Source organism: Stigmatopora argus, chromosome 8 (assembly GCF_051989625.1).
Source record: "Stigmatopora argus isolate UIUO_Sarg chromosome 8, RoL_Sarg_1.0, whole genome shotgun sequence".
NCBI lineage: Eukaryota > Metazoa > Chordata > Actinopteri > Syngnathiformes > Syngnathidae > Stigmatopora > Stigmatopora argus.
In genome coordinates this window covers 2,668,349-2,694,905 of record NC_135394.1, presented here as the reverse complement: position 1 = coordinate 2,694,905, position 26,557 = coordinate 2,668,349, and the positions used below count along the sequence as shown (strand labels likewise).

At 38.9% G+C, this 26,557-nt stretch overlaps 2 protein-coding genes across 5 annotated transcripts; one reads left to right on the top strand and one right to left on the bottom strand.

The window, feature by feature from the left end:
- Positions 1 to 6: 6 nt before the first annotated feature.
- mcoln3b (mucolipin TRP cation channel 3b) lies at positions 7 to 6,703 on the top strand. The gene is made up of 14 exons (XM_077606869.1): positions 7 to 195; positions 1,265 to 1,482; positions 1,555 to 1,722; positions 1,956 to 2,109; positions 2,189 to 2,264; positions 2,336 to 2,432; positions 2,781 to 2,880; positions 2,969 to 3,081; positions 3,164 to 3,313; positions 3,791 to 3,892; positions 4,452 to 4,574; positions 4,675 to 4,881; positions 4,975 to 5,102; positions 6,312 to 6,703. Exons 2-14 carry the CDS (start codon positions 1,267 to 1,269, stop codon positions 6,349 to 6,351), a joined length of 1,674 nt encoding a protein of 557 aa, XP_077462995.1. The 5' UTR covers positions 7 to 195; positions 1,265 to 1,266; the 3' UTR covers positions 6,352 to 6,703.
- LOC144078622 (G-protein-signaling modulator 2-like) lies at positions 6,530 to 25,518 on the bottom strand. 4 transcript variants are annotated; one of them, XM_077606866.1, is made up of 16 exons: positions 19,674 to 20,071; positions 17,105 to 17,160; positions 16,939 to 16,988; positions 15,681 to 15,816; positions 13,931 to 14,070; positions 13,582 to 13,705; positions 13,297 to 13,412; positions 12,714 to 12,869; positions 11,305 to 11,413; positions 10,607 to 10,760; positions 10,316 to 10,401; positions 10,028 to 10,207; positions 9,167 to 9,329; positions 8,491 to 8,676; positions 8,303 to 8,400; positions 6,530 to 8,136 (listed from the first exon to the last, which is right to left on the bottom strand). In XM_077606866.1, the coding sequence occupies exons 1-16, from the start codon at positions 19,834 to 19,836 to the stop codon at positions 7,969 to 7,971; spliced, it is 2,085 nt and encodes a 694-aa protein (XP_077462992.1). In that variant the 5' UTR covers positions 19,837 to 20,071; the 3' UTR covers positions 6,530 to 7,968. The 4 variants fall into 4 exon arrangements, with proteins under 4 accessions (XP_077462992.1, XP_077462993.1, XP_077462991.1 ...); XM_077606867.1 differs by lacking the exon at positions 19,674 to 20,071 and adding an exon at positions 25,399 to 25,518 and having other exon boundaries at positions 16,939 to 17,160; XM_077606865.1 differs by having other exon boundaries at positions 16,939 to 17,160; positions 19,674 to 19,925.
- Positions 25,519 to 26,557: the final 1,039 nt, after the last annotated feature.

Below are 26,557 nucleotides of genomic sequence, written 5' to 3'. Positions count from 1 at the left end.
TTTGAAAGGAACTGTTTGGTTGCCCTTAGCAACAAGAGGGCGTCACCAATTTGACGGACAGCTCCAAGAAACAATCAGCGCCTTTTCATGAAATAAAACTGGAGACGTCTTAAAGCGTTATCCGAAACCTTGTCAGGTGAACTCGCTTCCTGGCCGGCATCGTAGACTTTCCTCAAGTCAAACTCAACGCAACAGGTAAACCAACTCCTTAGATAAGTATATATTTACATATTCATCACAATTTCTGCATGCATGCTGTGCTAAACCGGAACCTAATATTAACTCAGTCACTGCGATTGACGGTAATAGACGTCAAATCTCTTCAAAATGGGAGTTCTTGTTCTCTCATTCGCTCACAGTTTAAAGGGATTTGGCAGTAAACGTGTTTACATAAGTAAATACATTATTTTAAATCTAGTAGTGGGTGGCCCGGCGGGTTGAGTGGTTAGCGTGTTGTCCTCACAGTTCTGGGGTCCTGGGTTCAAATCCAGGTCTAGCCTCCTGTGTGGAGTTTGAATGTTCTCCCAGTGCCTGCGTGGGTTTCCTCTGGGTCAATGTTCCCTCTAAGCTGCGCGTGTGCGCAATTGCGCACTACTCTCATCTTCTCTGCGCACAGCAAATCATATGGAGTGCACAAAATAAAATGCCATTTTTATTTATTTATTTATTTATTTATTTTAGCTGTGAGGCCGACGCGCGAACCACTCATCCGCCGGGCTGCCCATTTATAGATATTAATCATTACATTTTTTTATATATATATTTTTTAGCTGTGAGGCCGATGCCCGAAGCACTCATCCGCCGGGCCGCCCATTCATAGATATTAATCATTACATTATATTATTACTAAATCATTAATGTGTAGTAGACATACACCTGCTTATGGCAGGTGTGATACTTGTATGTGCCCATAGCGAGCAATGATTATGTTGCTCACACCGGGACTCAATGTGCTCAGGGAGGTTGTCTTTCTGCCCAGACAAACAAAAAGTTAGAGGGATCATTGCTCTGGGTACTCCGGTTTCCTCCCACATTCTAAAAGCACGCATGTTAGGCTGTTTGGACACTCTAAACTGCCCCTAGGCATGAGCGTGAATGGTTGACTGTCTACTCGTGCCCCGCGATCAGTTGGCCACCAATTCAGGGTGTCCCCCGCCCTGGCCTGAAAGTCAGCTAGGATAGGTTAAAGTGCTTCAGAAAATGAATGACTAAATCTGGTAGTTTATTGTAAGTATCCATATTTTCTTGATTCTACCGTACTCAGTTATGCTGGAGTCTGGCGATTCATATGACGTACAAGAGACGGACCCCAATTCCACGTGGGTGGACCAGTATCAATCAATGCAAGTAGACAATGTGGAGTGTCTCAGAAGAAGAATCAAATATTATTTCATGAATCCTTGTGAAAAGTACCATGCTCGTGGACGGAAACCGTGGAAACTTCTCCTGCAGATCATCAAAATTGCCATTATCACAATCCAGGTAACAATCATGTAAAAGTACACTTATATATTGATTCCCCATTTTGATCTGCGTATGTTTTTTTTATCTCAGTTGGTGTCGTTTGGGCTAAGCAACCAAATGGTTGTAACTTTTAAGGAAGAAAACCTCTTGGCATTTCAACACATTTTCTTGAAGGATTTCGTTGATGGGGGTGTCGATACATATGCGCTTTATAAAAAAGAAGATGTTTATGATCACATAAGATATGTAATTGAACAGGTAAGAGTGGTATCATTTTTCATTTTCTTAGTCTTGAGACACAATTCTCATTTGTCTGTGTGTTTTCCTCTTAAATGTAAATCATTCATGAACCTCCATTATGCTGCATGGGAATGTGGTTCAAGTTACAATCTGTTTGTGAACTTCGGACATGCTGATTCATGTGGTCATTTGTGTTGTTGCACTCAACTTTTTTTATTTCTAACATCTTTATTATTATTGTTATTTCCCAGTATGAACAGCTCAACAACATCACAGTAGGAAACCACGGATATGAAAAAAATGGCTCTGCTTATTCACCCTTGACACTTTGCCAGGAGTTTTACAGGAATGGCAGCATCTACCCTGGCAATGACACTTTTGAAATTGATGCTCATGTGGAAATGGGTAAACTGATTTCTGAATCAGGGAAAATGACCACAAAAAAGTCTTAAAGTGACCTTAGATCATGGCTTGTCTCTTTCAGACTGCATTGACATTTATCCAATGAATCGGTCATCATCACCTGGGATTATGCCACATTTTGAGTTGTACTTCCAAAGGTATTTTGCGTTTGTTTAGAAGTGTGATAGAGAAAAAAGGACCCTGTTAATTTAAATGCTTTGTTTTCCAGAATGCTGTCAATCAAGATTTCATTCATCCTAAAAGCCATCAATTTACAAACAGTCAGACACAGAGAACTGCCAGACTGCTATGACTTCAACACTCTTGTGCGCCTTTCAATTTCCACCTAATCTCATTTCTAAGTATTAGTTTTGGTACCTGGTTTCAACGTTATTATAATTTGCTGCAATAAATGAAATGAAATAGTTTGTTGACAAAGATAATGCTCTGTTTTGATTGACACTGCCAAAAAAGTTGGTTTGCTGGTGCTTCATTTGACTTTAAAAAATGAGATAGAAAATCCCATTAACATGACAAAGCACTGAAAACCACCGTTGTAATTTTATTTCATTGATACAGGTCCATGAATGGCTATCATAGATTCTGCTTGGGTCCAATAATATTGTTGCCAAGAAGGACACAGCTCTTGGAAGACTAAACTATCTGTTTTTCAGATCACTTTCAACAATGAAGCACACAGTGGGAGGATAAAGGTTGACCTCGAAAATGATGTGGAGATCAATGAGTGCAAGGACTGGAAAGTAACCGGAGCTTGTATGTTCATTTGTTGAACTGACTGACATTTTTTTGTTTACCTGACAGATTAAAATTGGTCTACTACAATTTTAATTTGTTATTTCAGGTGCCAAAAGCATTTATTGGACCCTGGTATTTGACTGCCTCATCATCATAACATGCATTACTTCTTTCGCTCTCTGCTTGCGCTCAGTATTTAGAGGGATTCAGCTGCAGTTTGTAAATCATACACATTCACAATTTAAAGGACAGATGGGACAGTTCACTTCAGGTTAACCTTTATTTCTTCTGTTTTGTTCAGGAATACACTGTCTACTACCAAAACCAGAGTGGGAAAGATGTCCCCTGGTCGGACAGGCTGGAGTTTATTAATGGCTGGTACATCCTAATCATTGCTAGTGACTTGTTAACTATCACTGGCTCTATTCTCAAGATTGATATTCAAACAAAGGTAATAGCCATGCAGTCGCTTGGGTGTAATTCTTTTTGAGAGCCAGATGTTTTTATTATAGGAAGGCCTTTCAAGTTGCCACTCAGGTTGTAGTTGTTCTTCTTGTGGACACTAATTTTGAAATCCTACTTCCCTGTTGTCCATGAATCAATCCTCTTGAAAGTTGGTAGCTGTATAGCAGGGGTGGCCAAGTCCGGTCTTCAAGAGCCCCTATCCAGTCTGTTTTCTATATCCTCCTCTACCACACCTGAATCAAATTTTCAACTCATCAGCAAGCTGTCCAGAAGATGCATACCAATCCAGATTATTTGATTCAAGTGTGTTGGTGGAGGGAGACATGGAAAACAGACTGGATAGAGGCTTTTGAGGACCAGAGTTGGCCCCCCATGCAGTTTAGGAACCCAATTTTAGTATTATTTATTATTATTTTGATTTTGTATCAGTGTTCAATAAAGCTTTATTTTCATCTACCTTCAGGTCCTAACAAGCTATGACATATGCAGCATCTTTCTAGGTATTGGCACCATGTTTGTTTGGATTGGGGTCATCCGCTACATGGGCTATTTTCGCAAGTACAATGTAAGTGTTTGAATGTGAGTCTTGATACTTGTTTCAAACATGCAAAATAAGTTGTATGATGTAGTTCAATATACTTAAAAATCCTGACATTAAGTGTATTTGGATAATAGAGGTATGAAATTCCAGCATGTAGATCACTGTAGTTTGTTCCACTTTTTTTCCATGCTTATTTTTGTCAAGGCAGCACATACTGCATCTTTTTAGGGTTATGGAGGTGTTGAATCTGGGTGTTTATGCTAAATTTTAAGTTGATTTTCCTAGTCATCATATTCCTGTTTACATCAGCTCTACTACTATTGGGGGGTTTGCCCAAAAATGTCCAGGAACTCTAATCCATTAGTTCATGGAACAAAAAGTTCCGGATGTGCACCAATTTCCCAAATCGATGTACGTATAAAATATATAATTATTTGGCAGACTTTTTACTTTTCTGAAGGAGAAATAAAATACTGTTTGTGCATATGCTTGCCTAAACACATTACCTGGCATACAGTAAACTTGCATGTTGAAAAACAGACTCCATAATTCCAGAGGTAAATTTTCTTTTCCTTTTCCCCAGATCCTCATCTTGACTCTTAGGGCAGCTTTTCCAAATGTTATCCGTTTCATATGTTGTGCTGGAATAATCTACCTGGGTTACTGCTTTTGTGGATGGATTGTCCTTGGCCCCTATCACGAGAAGGTAAACCTCAAAGTGCAGAATTCATTTCAGACTAGCAAAATACGTTGGTTGACAAATATTAACGGTGGACAATATTTTTTCTCTTTTTTGACTCTTAAAGTTCCGGACCTTGAATACTGTATCGGAGTGCCTATTTTCCCTGATCAATGGAGATGATATGTTTCCCACCTTTAAAAATATGAAACAGAAGAGCAGCCTGATATGGATATTCAGCAGGGTCTACCTTTATACATTTGTCTCCCTATTCATCTACATGATCCTCAGTCTATTCATCACGATCATCACAGACACCTACGACACCATCAAGGTAGTACCATACATCCACTTTTCCTGGATATTATCTACTATTGACCCTTTAAGAAATACTCAATCGTGAAAAACCAAACTGACAAATTTGCAGCAACAGCAACAGAGTGGGACACCTACATCTGAACTCCAGCGATTCCTATCAGAGTGCAAAGACCTCCCAAATTCCGGAGTTTACAGACTTGACAAGAATAGTTGCTTCTTGCAGTGCTGCATAAACAAGTAGGTCAAAAACCGTGTGCGGTCGATTGGTCGCCGGTCTTTTGGTCGCCCGTTGTCGCGGTCCGGGCGACCAAAAAACCGACGACCAAAAGACAGCGACAAAACAAGGTAAAACAACACGGTCTACGCATCAATAAAAGCGAACAATGGCCATGAACAGTTTCACTGAGCCGACGTGAGTGTATAAGAGTTTGTATGTACATGAGTTCTCCCCTTAGGAAGGTACGTCAGTCAGGGTCTTAACAAGTTCTCCAACCAAAAACAATAAAAGTCCGGGAAATTTGGAGCTTTTCTTTAGGCTAATAATTAATAGGGCATTAAGTATGACTAAATAGTAATTCGCAGTTTGTATTTAGGGAATTTGAGCAACGATTTAAATGGTAATTATCAATAACCTTCCGGGCGACCAAAAGACCGGCGACCAATCGACCGTGTACCGTACTTGACATTGTTGCAAATTAGTGATTGACTTAGAAGTCCTTATGTTCCTTCTGGTCACACACTCTTTCTTTGAAATGGCAGAGTGACAATTCATTTTTTTAAAGGATATTTATTCATTAAATTTTTTTCAGCGTGCCGATATATTCAACAATTGGACATTTTTACAACTTCCCTGCAACAACATTTTTTTTAGAATTGGCTGCGATTTTACAAACTGTGCCAATCCTGGAAACACTGCATCTGACACAACAGTTAAGGGAATTCCCCATAAAGTCAATCTTGAAAATATGTGTGGGCAACACCTGTCTCTGCACATTCTGATATATTTATTGCACATAACGACATTTGAAGGGGTGGCCCAAGTGGTTAGCATGTCGGCCTCACAGCTCTGGGGTCCTGGTTTCAAATCCAGGTCATGTCCATCTGTGTGGAGTTTGCATGTTCTCCCCGGGCCTACGTGGGTTTCCTCCCACATCCCAAAAACATGGTAGGCTGATTGGACACTAAATTGCCCCTAGGTATGTTTGTGAGTGTGCATGGTTGTCTGTCTCCTTGTGCCCTGTGATCGGCTGTCCACCGATTCAGGGTGTCCACCGCCTCTGGCCCGAAGTCAGCTGGGATAGGCTCCAGCACCCCCGCCACCCTGATGAGGATAAAGCGGTTCAGAAAATGAGATGAGATAAGGCATTTGAAGGCCTGGAGGGAGGAATGCAATCAGCAATTTTAGCACTAGGTGTCACTAAATCCGAACTGATCCTCTCGTTTTAGGTGCAAAGAGAATCACGAGAGGTTGACTTCGGATGAATAGAGCATCTATATTATTGAAAATTAAAGTAAGTGAAAAATATTAATACTGTACAGGTAACAAGACTTTGAATAAGAAAGGAGAACAACATCCTCCAAGGGACAATTTGTCATGTTTGCAGAGTAAAGTCTTTTACTTTGCTTCTTTTGAATATGAGGGAAACAACACATGTGAAACAAACATTGGTCCAGATTTTATTTCAATGTAATGGGAAAGCTTGCTGTATTGGTACGTACAAAAAGATTCCCCTGCAAAATCTGAAATGCTATTACGTCACTTTGAATGCCTGAGTTAAGGTTTTGCACTTATGGAAGTATCATTAAATACCTAACAATAAAATGATTTTATTTTTCTACGGTGCTTGTTTTCAGACTGGTTCAGTATAGTACGTATTATTTTTATTCCACCAGTGAACGTTTTCCACCATAGAAAGTGTGGACTTGAAGGAGAAAAATAGTCATGGCACTTAAATATGCAGTTAATGCTTAAAATATTTCAAATATAACTAGTTTTATGGCTGTGTCATTTGCTGCAGACACTCTAGTCCAGGGACAATAGAGTTCCAAAAACATTTGTTAAATAATTTGAAAAAGGGATGAAAATAATGTGGCAACACTCAAACCCATATTAGTAATATGCCCAAACCGGAACACTAGGTTTGTATTATTCTGAAAGCAAAGGCGGCACCAATCCGAAAACATATCCAAGTTTGTGCGTTTGCATAACAGACTTCCCAGTGAGCTCCAATAGGAATACAATATTGGAAGTTCAGAATTCCCTTCTTGCTTTCATTGTTCCATATATCATTGTCATTTAGAGCAGTGGTCCCCAACCACCGGTCCGCGGACCACTACCAGTCCGCGAAAGAAATCATTATTTTAGTTTAAACCCCACGCACACCAGACGCCATTGATGTTAAAGTATAGAGATCATCAGCACCTCAAGGTTGCCAGACCAAAATGTCAGTGAGCAACCCAATCACACCGTAAGTATAACCCACCCATTTACGCGGGAACTCGTCCAATCTGTCAAAACTGCTGCACCAACCCACACACTTGCTACCTCATTTGCTCTTCATTCTGTTGTGATGTGTGTGACATACAGACGCTCGGCACACTGAATGGATGGGGCAACGTCAATGGCGCCTCGTGTGCGCTGGGTGTAAAGGCTTTTACGTCCAAACGATGGGAGTGTGTAGCTAGCAGCACGGAAAGTCTTTCACTGTGTATGTGGTACCGGACCTTTCCATAAATGTGCTTTACTGAGGTTTTCCGAGATTTAGGATGTGCTTGAAAAGTGGCTCTCGCATCATATTCTCGCCAAAACCGGTATTGGGTGAGAAAAAGGTTTGGAACCACCGATTTCGAGGCACTATCAAAGTATGCTGGCATTTGCGAGATTTTGCCACCTAGCCAAAAACAAGAACTCAGTGTGGAAGCTTTATATTTGTGAAAATTGACTCTCCATATGATATTGCCCATATAAGTAGTCACATGGAACATGTGATGTTCTCACATGATTGCCACAAGATTAAGAACATTAAAAAAATCAAACAACACAAGAGCTTAAATATTCAATTTGAGTCCTAAAATAATAAAAATTGGAATTTAGTTCCTTGTGTCAGTCTGGTTTGGACTGACTGATATCAGACGGTGGTACAACTCGCTGCTCCTCCATCCTGTTTGACTGTGAACGCAAGATGAGACTAAAGAAATCCTCATCAGGAACTGTTGGTCCACGTGTGGCAGATGGTGGCGCTGCACACCTTTGGTCATTCAGTCTGGAGCCCTTAAAATAATAAGGAAAAAAAAGCTAAACAAGGCGAATTTGAATCGTGATTTTATTTAGAGCCTCATTAAGGAGATTAAGTAAACTTTGTTAAATGTGGAGGGTCATAGAAGGGTGGCACACCCTTTTCAAATGTGAGGTTGTTGTTAAAGCAACTTTTGCCCACCTGGCACTTAACTAGCATGTCAAAGAAGACTTCGTCCCCTTCTGGCTGGCTAGCGCAGGTCTCGACGAAATTGTACTGGGAGGGTGTGTGAGCTGGGTCTGCACAGGAAACGGCAGCAGAGAATAAAAGCATAAAAGCAACTGTAAAAGTATGTGGTGAGGAAGAGTTCAGATATCGTCTCTCATCACCTTGCGATGGCTCTTGATTTTCGCTGGAGGTGGAGGGTGTACTGGGCCGGTTGCAGGTGCTGAATCGCAAGCCAGGAAAATGGCTCAGGCTGACTCGTTGGTCGTCCAGGCGACGGGCCTGGGAGCTGGCCAGCAGCTCCAGGAAATGACCAGGATCCTGTAATGGTACCTCGCACTCCAGTATAGCTAGAGACAAAAATCAGCAATAGTATAAAGTAGTAATAAACGATGAACGGATCGTTTATAGTCACTTTGCAACACAGTGTCAGCACTGGGATTGCAGATGTTACTTTTGACTACTAATGCTATTCTAAAATTTCAAGGGAAAACACAGACTAAAAATTTGATTTTGTTCCACAAATCACAGTTTCAATGATATTTCCTGATAACTAGTTTAAAAGGTAGGCCATCAGAGCAAAGAAAGTAACCTCGTCTAATTCTCAAAAGCAGGGATTTGGTGTGGGGCTTTAAGTTACTTTAATGATTTGCAACCTTCAATATGTTACAGGGAAAGTTGGGTGGATATTCTGCATTCACACCATAAACATCCAGGTTCAAAGTCTATAGGGTACCTATATGGTACGGTACTATATGACCATTTTTTAATCAATGAGTATGGAAACTTAACTTTAGCATGGTGTGAATACAGATGTTGAGACAAAAGGGACAGACTTACATTTCCTTTCAGCTACAGGTGGGGTAGAAGAGGGAGAGGAACTGTCAGGCCGATGGTTTGAGCCATCTAAAAGACTGCACCTTTGGTCATCCATTCTGTTTCCCTGGAAACGAGAGAGAAGGTCGAAAAAGCTGTCCTCCCCAATTGTGTCCTGAGATGGTGGCTATGGGAAACAAAATCATAAAAGAAAAACAATTTCAATAGAATTGACTATACTACTTGTCTAAAGTGTACAGAAGTACAAAATGCGTCAGATTTTCAGGACTTCGTATTGAGACAAAAAAATATTAATCAATACCTCTACTTATGAATACTTCAACATGCAAAATTTTTGGTTACGAAACCCTTTGATATGGAAATTACGGTTTCAATATACGAAAACAAGATCCATGTTCCAAAATGTAAATACATTTCCTGCATCTGTTATTTTCTTTTCAAAACGACAAAAAAAATTGACCGCCGTTCGTCGTCACGCATTTGTAACTGATTACTAGTGTGAATGAAAAGAAGCAGGCCTTTCTCACATTTTTAAAGGATTTAGTTGGTAGTTTGTTTGAGGACCATGGATCAAATTTCAGAATGTATGTATAAAATACTGCTCTACTTACGAAAAATCCAAGATATGAAAAAAGTTTAGGAACCAATTAATTTGCATATGTGCAAAGCACCCACGTTGAAATGATCACAAACACTACAAGATCTCTTTGCAGACAATCTGGTTGACTGTCTGGTTCATAAGTGAAAACATATTGGAACATCTTTCAGACATATTAATACAAATACATGTACATTGTGTGTGTGTGCAGTTGCCTTTGTGCTGAGAGTGCACCCGCAAGCTGCTGCATTTAAAAAGTACTATACCTTAGGAGACGCTGGCGGGTCCAGATTAGGAACTGAGTGGTCTGACAAGGTTTCATGCTGGTTTTTTGAAGATTTGTTTTTATGTTTCTTGCTTTTTAGTCGGTGAAAGAGGAAGAGCTTAGTGGAAGCCTTTATCGTGCTATTTTTTGATGACTTTGAGATTCTATCTTCATCCCAGTCCTGCAAATTTCATTGTAATACACTCATATTAGAGACTTCCAGAATTGATATAGTCTTGCTTAAATCCAAAAAGGCTTGACACGTTTATCCCAAGAATATGACACAAACCTGATGGAGGGATGAATCACCAGTTTGATTTGTACTCCCATCCAGGTTTTCTGCACTTCCTTGCCTCCTTGATGGTGACTTCGTCCCTTAAACACAAATTTAGCCAAATGTTACCCTAAAGTTTAAAGATGACCATCGCAACAAGAAAGTGCAAAGACAATTTAAAATCAAGGTATTTAAAACTGAAGGAATTCCTTAAAATATAAATATTTAATTATTTTTTCCAATATCCCTGTGTGATTTAAAATACTTTTAACAGAACAGTTCGGAAAGTGACCAATTCATATTTACCTGACATGTTGAGGTAACTCTGTTGGCTTACTGATAGAGATGTGTTGTTAGTTTTGCTGAGGATGTTTGAATAAATGTTGGACTTTAGACCAACAACTAACCGCAGGTCTGACAAGTTCATCTGTGCAGTTGCTTGACCACTTTTGTCTCCAGTCTAAAGCAATGACAACATAGGTTGTATTGTTGCCACGTTTTTAAAATTTATACATTTGTTTATTCATAATAATACAAGGATGTGTTGCTCCCATGAAGCAAAATCTTTGGCAAAAGTAAATAAAATAAAAACATATTTTAGAAGCACTAAAAGATTTTCTTATGATTCATGGCAGTATATTAAACTGAATAGTGGGGTTTACTCAGAAAACACGCACACACAAATCACTCCAAAATGTCCTTGAAAACACACACAAAACACTTCAAAATGTCCCTGAAACCAATGAAGATTCTTGAGAATTTTGGTGTGGAAAACCACATTCCTTCACTTTTGTTAACAGTTCTGCCTTGGCTCACAAATGAACACAATGAACCCTAGTTATTGATACTGTAGTATATGAATTAGCTTTATAGTCAATTTAATTTTAACACAGGTATCTGCAAGTAGAGAATTTGCACCACTTTTTACTCATAGACCGCGAAATTGAAATGCTGTTGCTAGATGAAGACTTAACAGAAATATGTAGTTGACATTAATCATTCACCTCTTTGGCAATTTCCAGGTGTTTTTCAGCAAAGTGCATAGCTTGCTCGTGGTTCCCCAGGGCTGTGTGAGCATTTCCTAGACTCCAGTATGCCCTTCCCTCCCCAATCCTGTGAGAAAAATACAGATTACATATGACAGGGCCGAGGCCTCACCGTTATTCATTCAGCAATTGTCCGTTTCCTGTAAAACAACTGGATTCCAACAGGGTAAATAATCGAGATGTACGACGTCACTTCCACTTAAATGTAACCAAAATAATCAAGAACACAGACATGTTCTCTTTAGGTAAGCATACGCTAATGGCAGATGATATTAGCCAGCTGTCTTGTCTGACTTGCACGTTGAGACAAGGACATTCATAACTTGATATTAAAGTTGTAGTTATTATTAAATATTATATATTTGTAGCATGTTCTCACTATAATGTTTAACTATTTCATTAGCTATATTTAGCGACCAAAACTTTTGTCTTAGTTGGCATTGCTTTCTGAGTGTGCTAATATTAAAGCAGTGCTTCCTCAAAAGCGCCTTCAACTTATTTAGTTTTTATTTTTCATGAAATAATTTGTGATTGAGCAGACACCTCAGTATCCCAATCTTTTTCTTTGCTTTAAGTGTTCAACGTCAATGCTGTGTGCCTTATTGGCTTGCTTTCTATATTTTCAATTAAACCCTCCGCTGCATATTGTACACGTCAATCTGAAGGACGTTATACTGCTATATCTACGGTAGACATCTGGAATCATTAAGGTTGTCGGCTTAGCAACTGTACCTGGGGGGGGGGGGGGCTTATATGAAAGGCCAATTTACTCGATATTGCAATAAAATTTATTGCTAGCGAATCTAACATTTTAAACCTCATTTGTTTTGCTCTCTCTTCTTTTTTTGTTCCTCTATCAAACTAAAGCGATTACGAACGATACTGAAATTTGATCACAGTGAAAGCAATTTTAATTCTAAAAATGTTCCCAGACAAACTCCACTATTACACTTGTGTCACATAAACACAACATTCATTCGCTCATTTTCTTAACCGCTTATCCTGCTGGAGCCTATTCCAGCTGACTTTGGGCTGGAGGCAGGGTACACCCTGAATCACTTGCCAGCCGATCGCAGGCGAGGAGACGGACAACCATTCACATCCACACATACCTAGGGGGCAATTTAGAGTGTCCAACCAGCCTATCCTGCATGTTTTTGGGAGTGTGGAAGGAAACCGCAGAACCCGGAGAAAACCCACACAGGCCCGGTGTGGAGAACATGCAAACTCCACACTGGTGGACCGCCCTGGATTCGAACCCAGAACCCAACAACTGTGAGGCCGACGCCCTAACATATCAGCTGCCAAGCCACCTAAACACAACACATTCTTCGTTTGATATTTCCGATGCACCCTCTAGTCTTTACCTGTCACTGAGGTCCTGAGCAATTACCAGATGTTTGAGGTGATAATCAATGGCTCTTTCATAGTCTTGAAGGAGTGTGTAGGTGTTGCCCAGACTGTAGCAGGCTTGGGCCTCCACAGCCTTGTCCTTTAAAAGCCTAGCCAGCTGTAGAGTCCTCCTAAGGAAAAACCAGAAGAGTCAACCATGCCAAAGATTTCTTGGATGCATGAAAAGGCAGCCCCCCCTTCCATTTTCCACCTTTGTTATTTTGAGGCTTTTTCTTTAAAGCAGTCACATCAACAATTCACATTTTAGCTTTGAATTGAGAAATCGTTGGCATCGGATTTACTGTCTTAAAGAGTTTCCATTTTCTCTCTTCATAATAAAAAATGGTTCACAGTGTAAGGGTGTCAAGTCTAATGTCTATTTATGTGTGTACGCCTTTCTGAATCAAATCCAATTTTTATGAGTGAGCATTTGTCAGGTTCAAATATTTGAGATGTTTACTCAGTTTAACCTGCACACAGATCTGCTATTTAATAAAATATAGAGACCGCGCAAGTTAAATAAAAAAAAATTCAAATTTACAAAAAGGTTGAACTTACTTATAATGGCTAGCTGCCATTTTAAATTGGCTGAGGAATATGTGAGCATTGCCAAGGTTACAGTGTGCCCTCCTCTCAGCAGACTTGTCCCCAAACTCTTTGGCAATGAGAAGGCGCTGCCAAACAGAAGGGTTAATATTCCTTTGATTATTCTTTAAATTATAAATGTGGTGGTTACCATTCTGAAGTAGTCAAGACAAAGGCACATATAATCTCTTAACCGATAAATGCATGGTATTTTGAGATAATAATGCGTACTTTTGACTTGTGTTGTGTTAAACCAACCTTTTCATGTGCTGCTACGGCATTTTGAAAATCACCCAGTAAATAATAGGTGTTACCAAGGTTCCCATAGGTCCGACCCTGAGCTGCGTGATCCCCCAACTCCTTTACCAAAAGCAGGTTTGCCCTAAAATAACAACCAAAGGAAGGTCATTTTGCATATTAGAAAGTTGGAATGCCATATAAATTAAGACTATAAATTAAACATTGATGTGCGAGTGCCAAATTTCAATATTTTAATCAAAATAGTATGAGGACGAAGACAACAGATCAACCATTTAAAATGAGAAAATATATTAGAAGGCAAAAACAAAAAAAGAACAAAATTTTGAAGTTCGAGACACTAACTCACTCGTAATACTGAGAAGCTTTACGTAGGGCTATCCTTGCTTCCTCTGGAAATTCTCCTGGCTCTGTCCCAGACCAACAGATGCTTTTGCCCTTGGCGTGGTAAACGTTCCCAAAATTATACAGTGCTCGGGCCTGCCCAACCTACAACGTGCACAACAGATTTTCAGTGATGGAGCCACTGTAACTAGCAGTGCTGTAATAACATACTTAAAATACACTAACAGAAGACCAGCTTCCATGCACTAACTGAGCCTGATACAACTGTTACAAAGTGCACGCAATGGGTTATTTGGCTGACATGAATGAAAAAAATTATTTCTTAATACAATCCTGAAAATACATATGCTCACATCAGACAGTATTTCAATAACATTCACCATTATTGTTTTTAACATGACTAATTTTCTTTATTATTAATTAATATTAAGAATAATACAACATAGGGATGTTTATTGTCAACTGCCATAATATAAATATGATAATAGGAGCATAATGAAAGAGGTCCGAATATTTTAATTTTAATTGTTAAGACAAGTTCTAAATTCCTACTTAACAGTCCTTCAAGGGGGGTGGGTCAATAAGTTTTTTAATTTGAGAAAAAGATGCAATCAGTATATACCAAACACTGGTATTAGTGATAAAAAGAAAAATGGGTGCAGCTTGGAAAAAAAAAGAAAAGTCATCATTTGTTTTTTGTGGATAGAAAAATTGCTAATTACACCCATATGTAGTTACATAAATAAATGCAAGCTAAAATACATAACTACCCAAAAGAAGCCTCATGCTCAGTGTTCATAAGTGCTGGAGCAGTCTGTAGGCGTGGACACATCTGGGATGGATCAACGCTCAGTGGATAAAGTGTATTGTGGTCAGATGTGGAAATAGTTTTTTTCTGAATAGACACCATGTGGTTTGGCCTCAAACACAGACACCACCATCCACACAGTTAACAAAAATGCACCTCAAAAAGTCGAGGTCGTTGGGCTAACTCAGGAGTCCAAAATCGCTTGGTCCAGGATTCAGAGAAAAGCTTAAGCCACAAAAATTCATACAAATTAATCACTAGATCTCACAATATTTCAGTCTTTTGTTTTCTATTTATTCATTTTCCATTCTATTTAACATCCTGAGGGTTTTTTGGTTCTGGATATCCCAGCTACCTTTGGACATTTAGTGCGTTATAACCTATATTGGTTTGCTAGTCAATCACAGAGCACAAGGAGACAGACAATCAATCACACACACACATTCAAATATGAGGACAAGTTTGCAGCATGGGGAAAAACTGGAGTATACAGAGAAAACCAACACGTGTATGGGGAAAACATGCAAACTCCACACAGGAAGGCCTGGATCTCACAACTGTGAGGCGGACATGCTAACATTCCCCCACCGTATCGTCTCTTTTCATTCATTTTTTATTCATTTTCCATACCACCCATCCTTGAAAGGGTTGCTGGAGCCGAACCCAGCTGTTGTCGGGCGAAAGGCAGGCTACACTCTGGACTGGTCGCCAGTCAGTCGTAGGGCACACCGTATCGTCTGTTTTACACTTAAAAGACTGGGAGCAAGTTTGGAACAATTTCCCCCAAAATTTTTTCAATGCATTTTTACCAAGCTACAAATAACACTTGTAAATATGCCTGCTGATTCAACACTGGAATTTTGATAAAAGCTCAATATTTTCATCGATATAATCACCCTTAAAATAATAAAGTAATAAAGCCCAGCTAATCTATACTATTGCCTACCTTATCACACATAGCCCTGGTGATGTCTAAATGTCTTTGGCAACAAACCACAGCTTCATTATAGCGTCCTAGAAGCTTTAATGTGTTCCCAAGGTTGCCACTGGCTTTCGCCTCCCCAGGTTCATCGCCAATCGTCCTAAAAGATAAAAACAATGACAACTAAGTAGTTGATAAAACTGAAAAATATAGTTGTGTATACAGTAATACCTTGACATACAAGTGCCTCAACATATGAGGAATTTGAGATACGAGTAAAATTCCGAGCAAATATTTGCCTTGGGATACGAGACAAATTTTGAGATTCGAGCATATGAGACCGCCAGGTGGCCGAGGTGCGAGAGGCTGCTTATGAAACAGCACACTGTCTTTCTCGCTGCATCTCCCTTGTGTAAAGATATCTACGAGCACTTGGCGGAGCGTTGCATTTTTTCTGTGTTTTTTGCGTTAGTCAGTGCAGAATTAAGGGAAAACAATGTGTCCAAAGCAAGCAGGTACAATGAAGGGTAGTGCGAAGAAAAGGTGTATGATGACAATGAAATAATCGAAAAACATGAGTGGTGTACGCGTGACGGAGCTGGCTTGCCAATACGAGAGGAGCACCCGGACAAGTTGGCAAGTGGTCGTGCGTTACCCTATTGTGAGGACATTTGTGTGCGTCATTTTCAAAATATCTTGAAAGGGAGACAAAAGAAAACAACCCTATATAGGTTCCTTTTAAAAACTTTAAAAACTAAAAGTGAAGGTGGAAGCGAGGCAAAAAGAGCCAAGCCGGAAGAAGAAAATTTAAAAAATTAGAATTAAGTTTTATGTAAGTTATGATTAAAACATATTTTTAAGTGTGTCTGTATCGTGATCTAAGTTCATTTAAGTTAAACTTATGTTTATGTTATGTTCCAAGCGCGTTCTCTCTCTCTCTCCTCCGCGCACTCCGCGTTGCACTGAATAATGGGTTTTAGATGGCGAATTGGAATCAATAAAAATATGTTTTTCTATTGTAATATCCTGTTTTTGGTGTTTTTTCAGGAGGTGGGAACAAATTAATTTGTATTTAGTTCATTTCTATGGGAAACGTTGATTTGAAATACGAGTAAATCGACATACGCATTAAGCTCATATCTCAAGATATTACTGTATGTATTTGATTTGAAGTTGCATCTAAAATAGTTTCACAAAAGTTCTTTTATCAAAACTGTTTCTCATTATATTTTGAAAAAGTAAATGGTGCAATATTTGGTTTTATCATTATCTAACATCATACCTCGTGAGTGTAAGATCATGTCGATGGTACTCCAAGGCTTTGTTGTACTGCTGCAAGTGAAAGTAAGCATTGCCAAGCTGGCTATAGATGGCACTGAGGATTTGGAGGTCCTCGGTTCCAACTTGGATGGCAGACTCAAAAAAAGACACACCAGCGTGATAATTACCAGCTTTACAGAGCCTTTCACCTTCCAGGGCCAAATCCAAACATGAAGAGTCCATTCTGCAGGGGAGCAGGGCAGATAAGATTGATTAGAGGGATGATTGATGTTTATGCAGGCTTCCATCCAAATCCATATACTAATCCAAATGTTTGATTCATACACAAAGAAATCAATCTATCCCACAGTGTAAAACACTGGTAAAATAGGGCATATGTAACATGGACCATTTATTGTTTTAGAAACAACAAGCTGGTAGAATCGCATTATATTTCTCTGCCTAGGCCAGGAACATATTGGATTGGATAACTTTATTCATCCCGTATTCGGGAAATTTCATTGTGACAGTAGCAAGAAGGGGGGAAATGCAGTTTTTCCTTAGCACAATTAAGTTGTACTGCCATTAGTTCAGAGCAAGTAACGCCCCGCTCTCATTGGTCTGGAATGATAGCTGCTCGTAAGAGTACATGATCACAACAGTGAGTACAGGGTGAGAGGAGACAAAGGAATGCTGTGTTCACTTTTTCATGTGTCAGTAAATGACATCACTGCTTATTTTGTTAGTACAAAGCCATACCGATAGCAGCATTTTACTTTCGTTTCTGTGGCCCTTTGAGTTCTAGGATCGGTATTGGTACACTAGTGATTAGAACAGCAAATGATAATGAATCATATGAAAAGAATACATATTTTCACACTAAAATAGGTGAGAATCACAGCATCAAGTTAAAAAGAGAAAGCTGCATTCTTTTTTTAAAGCGCATTGCACTTTGTTTTAAAGCGTCAATGGAAAAGAGAATGGGCAAAGAACTTAGTGATTAAAATATTGGTTTTACACTATTGAAAAACAATTTCACATATCTTTGTAGGGGCACGCCAATGCTGAGAAAAAATCTTGGCAATATACTCCGATTACAGTGTGATTTACCATCATTTTACAAGGTTTATTTGGGGTCAACGTGTGTTTCCACTTGAGATTCAAATGGTTTCATTGACCGACAAGTAATCCACAGCATAATCTTAATAGTGATGACAACTTGATAACCAGACATTGTTGCCTTTAACAAGTAACAAGTTCTCCTTTTTAGGACATGCAATGGAGCGTCACATTGCCATAGTTTGGCGTTTGATAATGTTTAACTTTTTCATGCAAAATGTTTTTAAAAAAATATGTAAATTGTATACCGGAATTCCGGTACTACTCTAAAATACTTTAAACTTTGCTATTCCTCTTCCGAGCCGTTTATTGGTGGGTCACTAAATAATTTTTGTCCCATTTTATACACATATGATACAAACACATTCCACACACATAAAAATGTTGCTCTTGATATTCAAATATAAAATATTTAACTCAATAATACATAATGATGAAGCACATTGAGTGGTTTGCATGTCCACCTCATAGTTGTGAGGATTTTCTCCAGGTACTCCGGTTTCCTCCCACATCCCAATAACATGCATAGGAGATTGATTCATTCATTTTCCGCACCGCTTATCATCACAAGGGTTGTGGGTGGTGCTGGAGCCTATCCCTGCTAGCTTTGGGCACAAGGCGGGGGCTCGCTTTCCAGGGAGTCACAGGGCATAAGGAGATGGAAAACAATTTGGGCTCACACTCATACCTAGGTAGGCATGTTTTTTGTGGGAGGAAAAAACCCATGCAAGCCCAGAGAGAACATGCAAACTCCACACAGTGAGGACCAACCAACCTGAGATCGAAACCTCGACCCCAGAACTGTGAGGCCGACGGCACTCTCCACCGGGCTGCCCTGGTAGAGTGATTGGACAAATTATCCTTAGGTATGAGTGAATGTGCACATAGTTGTCTGTCTCGTTGTGCCCTGCCATTGCCTGAAAATGTATAACTCCATTGTTAAGTGTAATAGGCGCCAACACCCCAACGACCCTCGTAAGGATAAGCAGTACTGAAGATCAGGAGCACTGAAGATGAATGAATGACTAATTATATCAACAAATCAATAAATTTAAGATACCAGGAGCGATTTTATCATTCAACATAACATTCCTTTTTCTTAAAGAGGTCAATTCCTCCTGCTCCCACCCAAATTCAACCCAATTTATCCAAAATAACAACAGCAATGCATGAACAGAGAAATTGCCTGTTCCAATGTAAAACATCCATCTGACAACTTTCCTGCTTACAATTATGACCGTGTAAAAACCTAGGTAAATTCTCACCCTGTCCGTCAAAATAAATAAATATTTTACTTTCCATTCAATTTTGTAAACTATTGATGCAAACTTGCATAAAACACACTCATCCTGTCACATACTATACCATACAAGCAGTTAAATCCCTAATGCCTAAATAAAACCACAATTAATAACTACATTTATTGCAAAAGAAAATAAAAAAAACTATTTTTATTCCATTTAAAAAAATATATTAAGCATATTTGTCATCAAAATTTTGCTCATGAAATAAAACCTATAAACCTAACCCAGCCCCTTTTGAAGAGATTAATCAAGAAGGGGGCAGGTGAAATCATTCTCCAAACATTTACCAGACCAAAGCATTAATCAGTCCAGAGAGGAAGCAAGATTTACGTACCTGTTGCTCCTTCCCATTCTAATGCACTTAAGGCAGTCTGACACGACAGACATTTCACCCTTCTCGGCCTGTGAAGCGAATATATCTCTTTCAAGACAACACCGTTTGCCTCCACTTCCTTCATGTGCATACACATAACGCAGTCGCAGTCACTCAATGTCATATACAGAATAAAGACACAGCTCCACTAAATCAGCTACTGCTGTCCTAAATGGAGCTTCGCTAACCTGCGGTAACAGCAAAACAAAAGGACTTAATCCGCTCAGCGTTCACATTGGCCCGAACAGTCACTGCCAGTGACGGAAAGCTGCTATGTTGAGAGAAAAACGAAACCATCATGTTGATGAATAGAAATAAAGAAACGGAAGATATCACTAATTGTCTCAGGACTAGATTACTTGATTCAATCACTTAGTAACCATTGACCAGCATATGGCAGACAAATGATGGTTTGTGTCACTTCCAATTAAGTCAGATCTCAGTGGTAATTATAGCTTCTTTAAGTGGCTCCAGTCAACCCTAAGGCTATTTGCTCAACACCCCATGAAATAATCATTTAACAAGTGATGTCAAAAGGCGGGAGGGGGGGTCTTCATATGGTTCTGCAGACCAATTATAAAATAATACAGCCACAATACCACATACCAGAATGATATCAACTTCTTGATAAGCACCTGAGGGGTCAAGTGGCACAAGGGAGGAATAAAATAATTCCTTTTCTATACCACTTGTCCTCACAAGGGTCGCAGGGGGTGCTGGAGCATATTCCATCAAACTCTGGGCACTAAACGGGAGACACACTGAATTCGTAGGCAGCCAATCACGCTGCACAGAAATAAATATGTACCATGAATCTCTTATCAGTTGTCACACATGCTTATTCAATCAATTCATTTTTCAACAGAAAAATCTTCATTAACAAGTCCAATGGCCAATTTAGTGGGAGAGGAAATGGGCGATATAACCCCCAAATGAACATCATATATCACATTTAATTGAGTCAAAGAGTCACATTTGAATAAAGTTAGGGTGACCATATAAAAATGGTCTGTGATCTGTGATAATAACAACGTTAACGCTAATCCTCATTGAGACAGTTATTTTTTTTCTTTGACACATCTAGTGTCACTTATCCTAACAAAGGTAGTAGGGATGGCGGAGCCCCTAATGAGGATAAAGTGGTTCAGAAAATGAGATGAGATGAGATTTTTGAAATGTAAATGTTGAAATCAACTTTGTATTTTGTAACTGATTTAATATTTTAAACATTAATATTTACAATATAATAATTGGAATTGGGTGGACCGTGAAGAGTGGTAAGCGTGACAGCCTCACAGTTCTGGGGTCGAGGGTTCGATCCCAGGTCGGTCCTCATTGTGTGAAGATTACATGTTCTCCCCGGGCTTGCATGGGTTTTCTCCAGGTACACCGGTTTCCACCCACATCCCAAAACATGCAGGGTAGGCTGGTAGAATAGGTACTCTAAATTGCCCCAAGGTATGAGTGTGTGAGCATGAATGGTTGTCTGTCTCCATGTGCCATGGGATTGGCTGGCCACCAATTCAGGGTGTCCACTAATGCCCTAGTTGGCTGGGATAAGAATCGGTTCGATTGGAAGTAAAATAAAATCAGCATCGGCATATCCCTAACATAACAACAAATCACTATACAAAATCAGCATCCCACTTCACTACATACTGTTAAGCAGAATTTAAAATTTGTCATAAATCAAGAAATTCCTGCTCATAATATTACATTTGATTTTAATGGAAAGCCGAATCAATAAAAACCTTATTTTCAAATTACACTTTCTTTTTCCTGGATGGCAAGCTACGCATAAATAATACTTGCAAAATCCTGCATACTGCCATTTAGTGGTAGTTCAGTTTCAGTATGGTTCGATCACATAGCTTATTTTGTGGCGGGCCTAAACCTGACAACAAACCAGCCCTTGAGTTAGTAAAAACGTCATTATAAACATAATGACACCATGTGTATTGCACAAACCTTTGTTTGATTGTGAGCCAAATTAAAACTCGCACATGGCTGCTACTGCAATGAAACAAATCCAGCAATTACAATACCACAAGCAACTATCTTGTCCTACAGGTTTGTTTGGGAATGTAAGCAGAGAAATTCATCCGGAAAAAACTAAGGCTTGCCCTGGCTTGTGTACAATACCTTGGAGCCAAAATATTTCAGATTATGTAAACTATAATGTAACACCAAAATAACCACATGTAATAAGAGTGAATATTTCATAATAAAATTGTTTCAGAGCCATCCCATGACATCATTTTGGCTGAGAGGGGGTTTATAAGAAACATCCATATGTTCCATATGTAAATTTGTCAAGTATTGAGCAGAACAGTAAATTTAATTCCATGACAACTGCTACACTAACTATACATATAGTTATGTATAGTAAACGTGAAAAGATTTAGTATGGAACTATACATATACTATACTATACATAACTATACATAATACAATGAGCTAGTGTGCATTACAGTGGCAGGAAAATGTTGGGCATTGCCAGGAGATCCAAAATTTAAATTTAAAAAAATCTAACTCTGATCAAGGCCCATGTTTCATCTTCAAAATTCTGTCAGAGGATACACTTTAACAAAAAGGTCCAAACCTTATGTATTTTCTAATTCTTTGGGACTTTATGCATCCTGATTCAATCTATTCTTGTGGTTCAAGCATCTGTTAGACAGGCTTAAATGTTATAAATGTGTTCGAAAAAACAACTCTTGCTCAATAATAAAGAGGAAGTTCTGTGCTATTCCCTCTCATGATATCATCAGGATGATCTCATCTCATTTTCAGAACCGCTTTATCCTCATTAGGGTCATGTGAGGTGCTGGAGCCTATCCCAGCTGACTCCGGGCAAGAGGTGGGGGATTCGGAAAATGAATTAACAAATAACAAAACTCTCAGTTGTAAACGCAATCAATGCTCCATTTTAATCTACGTAACATTTATAGTGCATTTTAATTCAAAGTTTTGTGGTGTACGGCCCCACCATAAATGACAAAAACTGATGGATGGGTTTGTTTGAGAGATGAGATGGGGTGGATCTGACGTAGCCCCTTGGGTATTGTGGGGAAAAAGGGATATGAAAACTTTGAGCTCAGTGATTTCCACTCTCATTTTTATATGTATACATGAAATCTGGAACCTCATCGACAATAAAACAAACACTATGTCCTCCAGTACTTAGCGAGGATTTTTCTCATTTATAGCATCTCTCAGCATTTTGAAATCACACCATGATCAAAAGTTCTGAGACATTCTCTCAACTTTTCTAACTGAATAGTGAAAAGTTCCAAAACGTATAAAAGCCTTTTCATAACGTTTGATTTAAACTGGGTTAATATGGCTTAGTTACCACCATCAGATAGAATTAATTGTAACTCCATCACAAGTGGTTAAAAATTGAAACGGACACAGAACATGAACATGATTTAGTGAAAAAAGTGTAAGAAAAGAAACACAAAATAAATACATTCATTGACATGCAGTAAGTGAAAGCCGGGCATCTTAAAAACTGTCTGGCCGTCACTAGCTGCATTTTATACAGTATAAATACTGTAACAGGGTTACATGCTGTCTGGTTATTACCCATTACACAGTCAAGGATTTAGATTTACATGTGGTTGCATCATTCAAATTGTTAGGTAACAAAACGTACTTTTATTTAAAAGCCCTAAGAAATACACCATGTAGAATGGCTTCAACATGGTCTTATTCCGTGAATGTACCAATAGCAAATTATTCTTTTGGCTCGGCAAGTTGTTCTGTATAAATAATATCACACAATTAATGTGCTTTCTGACAAAATTCCAGCTGAATTTGTTGTTTTCCTCTCCATTGTTGACTGAATACGTGTTGAATCATCCAAAAGCTTAGTGTACAAATTTTACATTGAAGAGCAAAACTTTTGTCTAGGAAAATAATGCTTGTCAACAGTTGTACAATGTTTTGCTCTTAACAGTTGAGCAATTAATGTTTTCCTTGTGACAAATGTATGCCATATAATAGTTGTCAAGAGAAAGGAGGCCAATGACACAATTGTTATCTTGCAATATGTAAATTACGAAATGGTCTATACGTCTCTTATTTATTTATACGTCCAACTGTTTTACTGCTGCTATAAACCTTTGTTATGATCAACAATGAAACTATTTGTCTGAGCTCTATTGTCAGTGACCTATAATTAATTGCTGATCTTTGTTGTCATTATAAATGTAAGGTTTTTATCAATTAAAATTTACTGCTACCACCACTACTACTATGACTCAGTGTGACTTGTTTTACATGATTCCATAAAAATGACATGATGGAATTTTTGACAGAAACAAAATAAAAAAATGTACAAACAGTGACAATCGATGAAAAGAACTGATAAAATTCCATAGTAAATCTTTTCACGTTTCCTGTTGCACTTCAAATTTCTCTACTAGTAATCATGATTTTTAGCCATTGGACTACCTAGATTCATTCATTCATTCATTCATTTTCTGAACCACTTAATCCTGACTAAGGCCGCGGGGGGGTGCTGGAGCCTATCCAAGCTGACTTCGGGCCAGAGGCGGGGGACACCCTGAATCGGTGGACAGCCAATCACAGTGCACGAGGAGACGGACATCCATTCACTCTCACACTCATACCTAGGGGCAATTTAAAGTGTCCAATCAGCCTACATGTTTTGGAATGTGGGAGGAAACCAGAGTACCCGGAGAAACCCCATGCAAGCACGGGGAGAACATGCAAACTCCACACGGGTGAACCGACCTGGATTTGAACCCAGGATCCCAGAGCTGTGAGTCTGACGTGCTAACCACTTAAGCCGCCGGGCCGCCCGTGGACTAGATTGCATTGAATACAAAAACTGTGTATAATAAATACCTACAATTTGGCTTGCCACTGTTATTACAACTCTACTGTACAATTTAGACTTGAAGTAGGCTGCGTCCAGATGAATATGGTTTAATTCAATACAGTCCTAAAAACCAGCAGGTGGGAAAATGAAATGTGAGTGAATACATAACATGTATATTTTAAAAGACTATATTTGGCATCCTTAACCATATAATTCCAACATGTAAACGCCCAGCCAATGTGAACTCCACTGAACTGAGTTAATGTTATGCTGTTGAGACCTATAATTCTAAACCTTAATATAGAGGAAAGACCATATAGGTGATTTAAAATAAAAAGTAAAAGATCAAATCATTTTTTAAATCAATCCCTTTTATAATAAAAATAATAATACGTAATAATGGCTTATTAAGATGGACATGAATAACACTGTAAAATCACTTAAAGCTGAAAATCTCGAGTAATAAAATCATCATTACTTTTCTTGCTAACAAATGAGAAATAGACAAATGACTCAATTTTGGATATTTGGTTGCTATTGATTGAGCAGTCTGAGTGGACGCGATGACTCTTAAATTACTAACGAAGACTGACAGAAAATGTACGTCGTCTAAGAATGAGTCAGACTACAATGACTATGTAATCGCGTTTCCCGTTAAAATAGATTGTTAATCCCACAGTTGAAAAACCTCAAATGTAAAACTCTAAAAAGCTGAAATTTACTTAGAAGTCAATGAACCGCATAGCCTCACTTCCAGGCGATAGAATTGAGAACACAACTTCAAAGGACGTACGTAACTCCACTAATTTGTTAAACTGTTGGAAGAAATATTCCTACCTTTTTCAAGTAGTCCCCAAGAATTTTATTTTATTTTTTCCAGATGTTTATAGCGACATTTATCCGTCCATCTGTGAGGAAGAAGACAGCGCTGCCTTTGGAAGCACAACTTTGAAAGCCACTCCCCTCACCTCCCAAAAATCTGCTTCTTATTTAGAAACTCGTGTGTTGCGTTCACTGACCATTGGAATTTTTTAGTACTAAGTAGAATAGTACTTTAAAAAAGAAATCACTGCTAAATAAAAGTCTTATTTAACAACTATTAAAAATGTATCCAATTTATAAAATGAATAAAGTAAATTTCTGACTAAATGTCGCCGTGAGAGGAAAGTGTAAGACATAGGGTTTACAGTCGTTAAACCTTTGTTATAGACGTCTGCTGCCCCCTGCAGTACAGTAAGTGCATGGATCAGCCAGTGCATACAGGAAAGGATTGTATCCATTATATTCCCAGGAGGTTTCCTGGAATACTTCCCAAGGTTTGAATGTTTTTTTATGCTATTCACTGTGGTTAAATGACATTGAAACCAATGTATGAGATTTGAGTGGACGGTTTAGAAAATTGCAGCAGATTAGATTTTACATCAAGTTGAAAACACACACAATTGTAAAAACAAAGAAAGAATCCGGAGGCACGGTGAGTGGTTGGCGCGATGGGCTCACTGCTCTGGAGTCCTGGGTTCAAATCCAGGTCACATCCATCTGTGTGCAGTTTGCATGTTCTTTCTGGGCCTGTGTGGGTTTCCTCCAGGTACTCTGGTTTCCTTCCACATTCCAAAATCATACATGGCAGGCTGATTGGACACTCTAAATTGCCCCTAGGTCTGGGTATGTGTGTGAGTGTGCATGGTTGTCCATCTCCTTGTGCCCTGCGATTGGCTGGGCACTGATTCAGAGTGTACCCCGCCTCTGGCTCCAGCACCCCTGTGACCTTAATGAGGACAAAGCGGTTCATAAAATGATGAATGAAGTAAGAATCAAAAAAGACAAAATGCAGATCTAGTAGGAGTCTCTTGCTTGCCAAGAATATCGTATTTGATGCATGAATTTTGCGCTATGTGATATTTTCCCCCTGATAAAAATGTATTTCATCTCATTTTCTTAACCGCTTTATCCTCATTTGGGTCACGGGTAAAAATGTATGTATCATAATTTATCA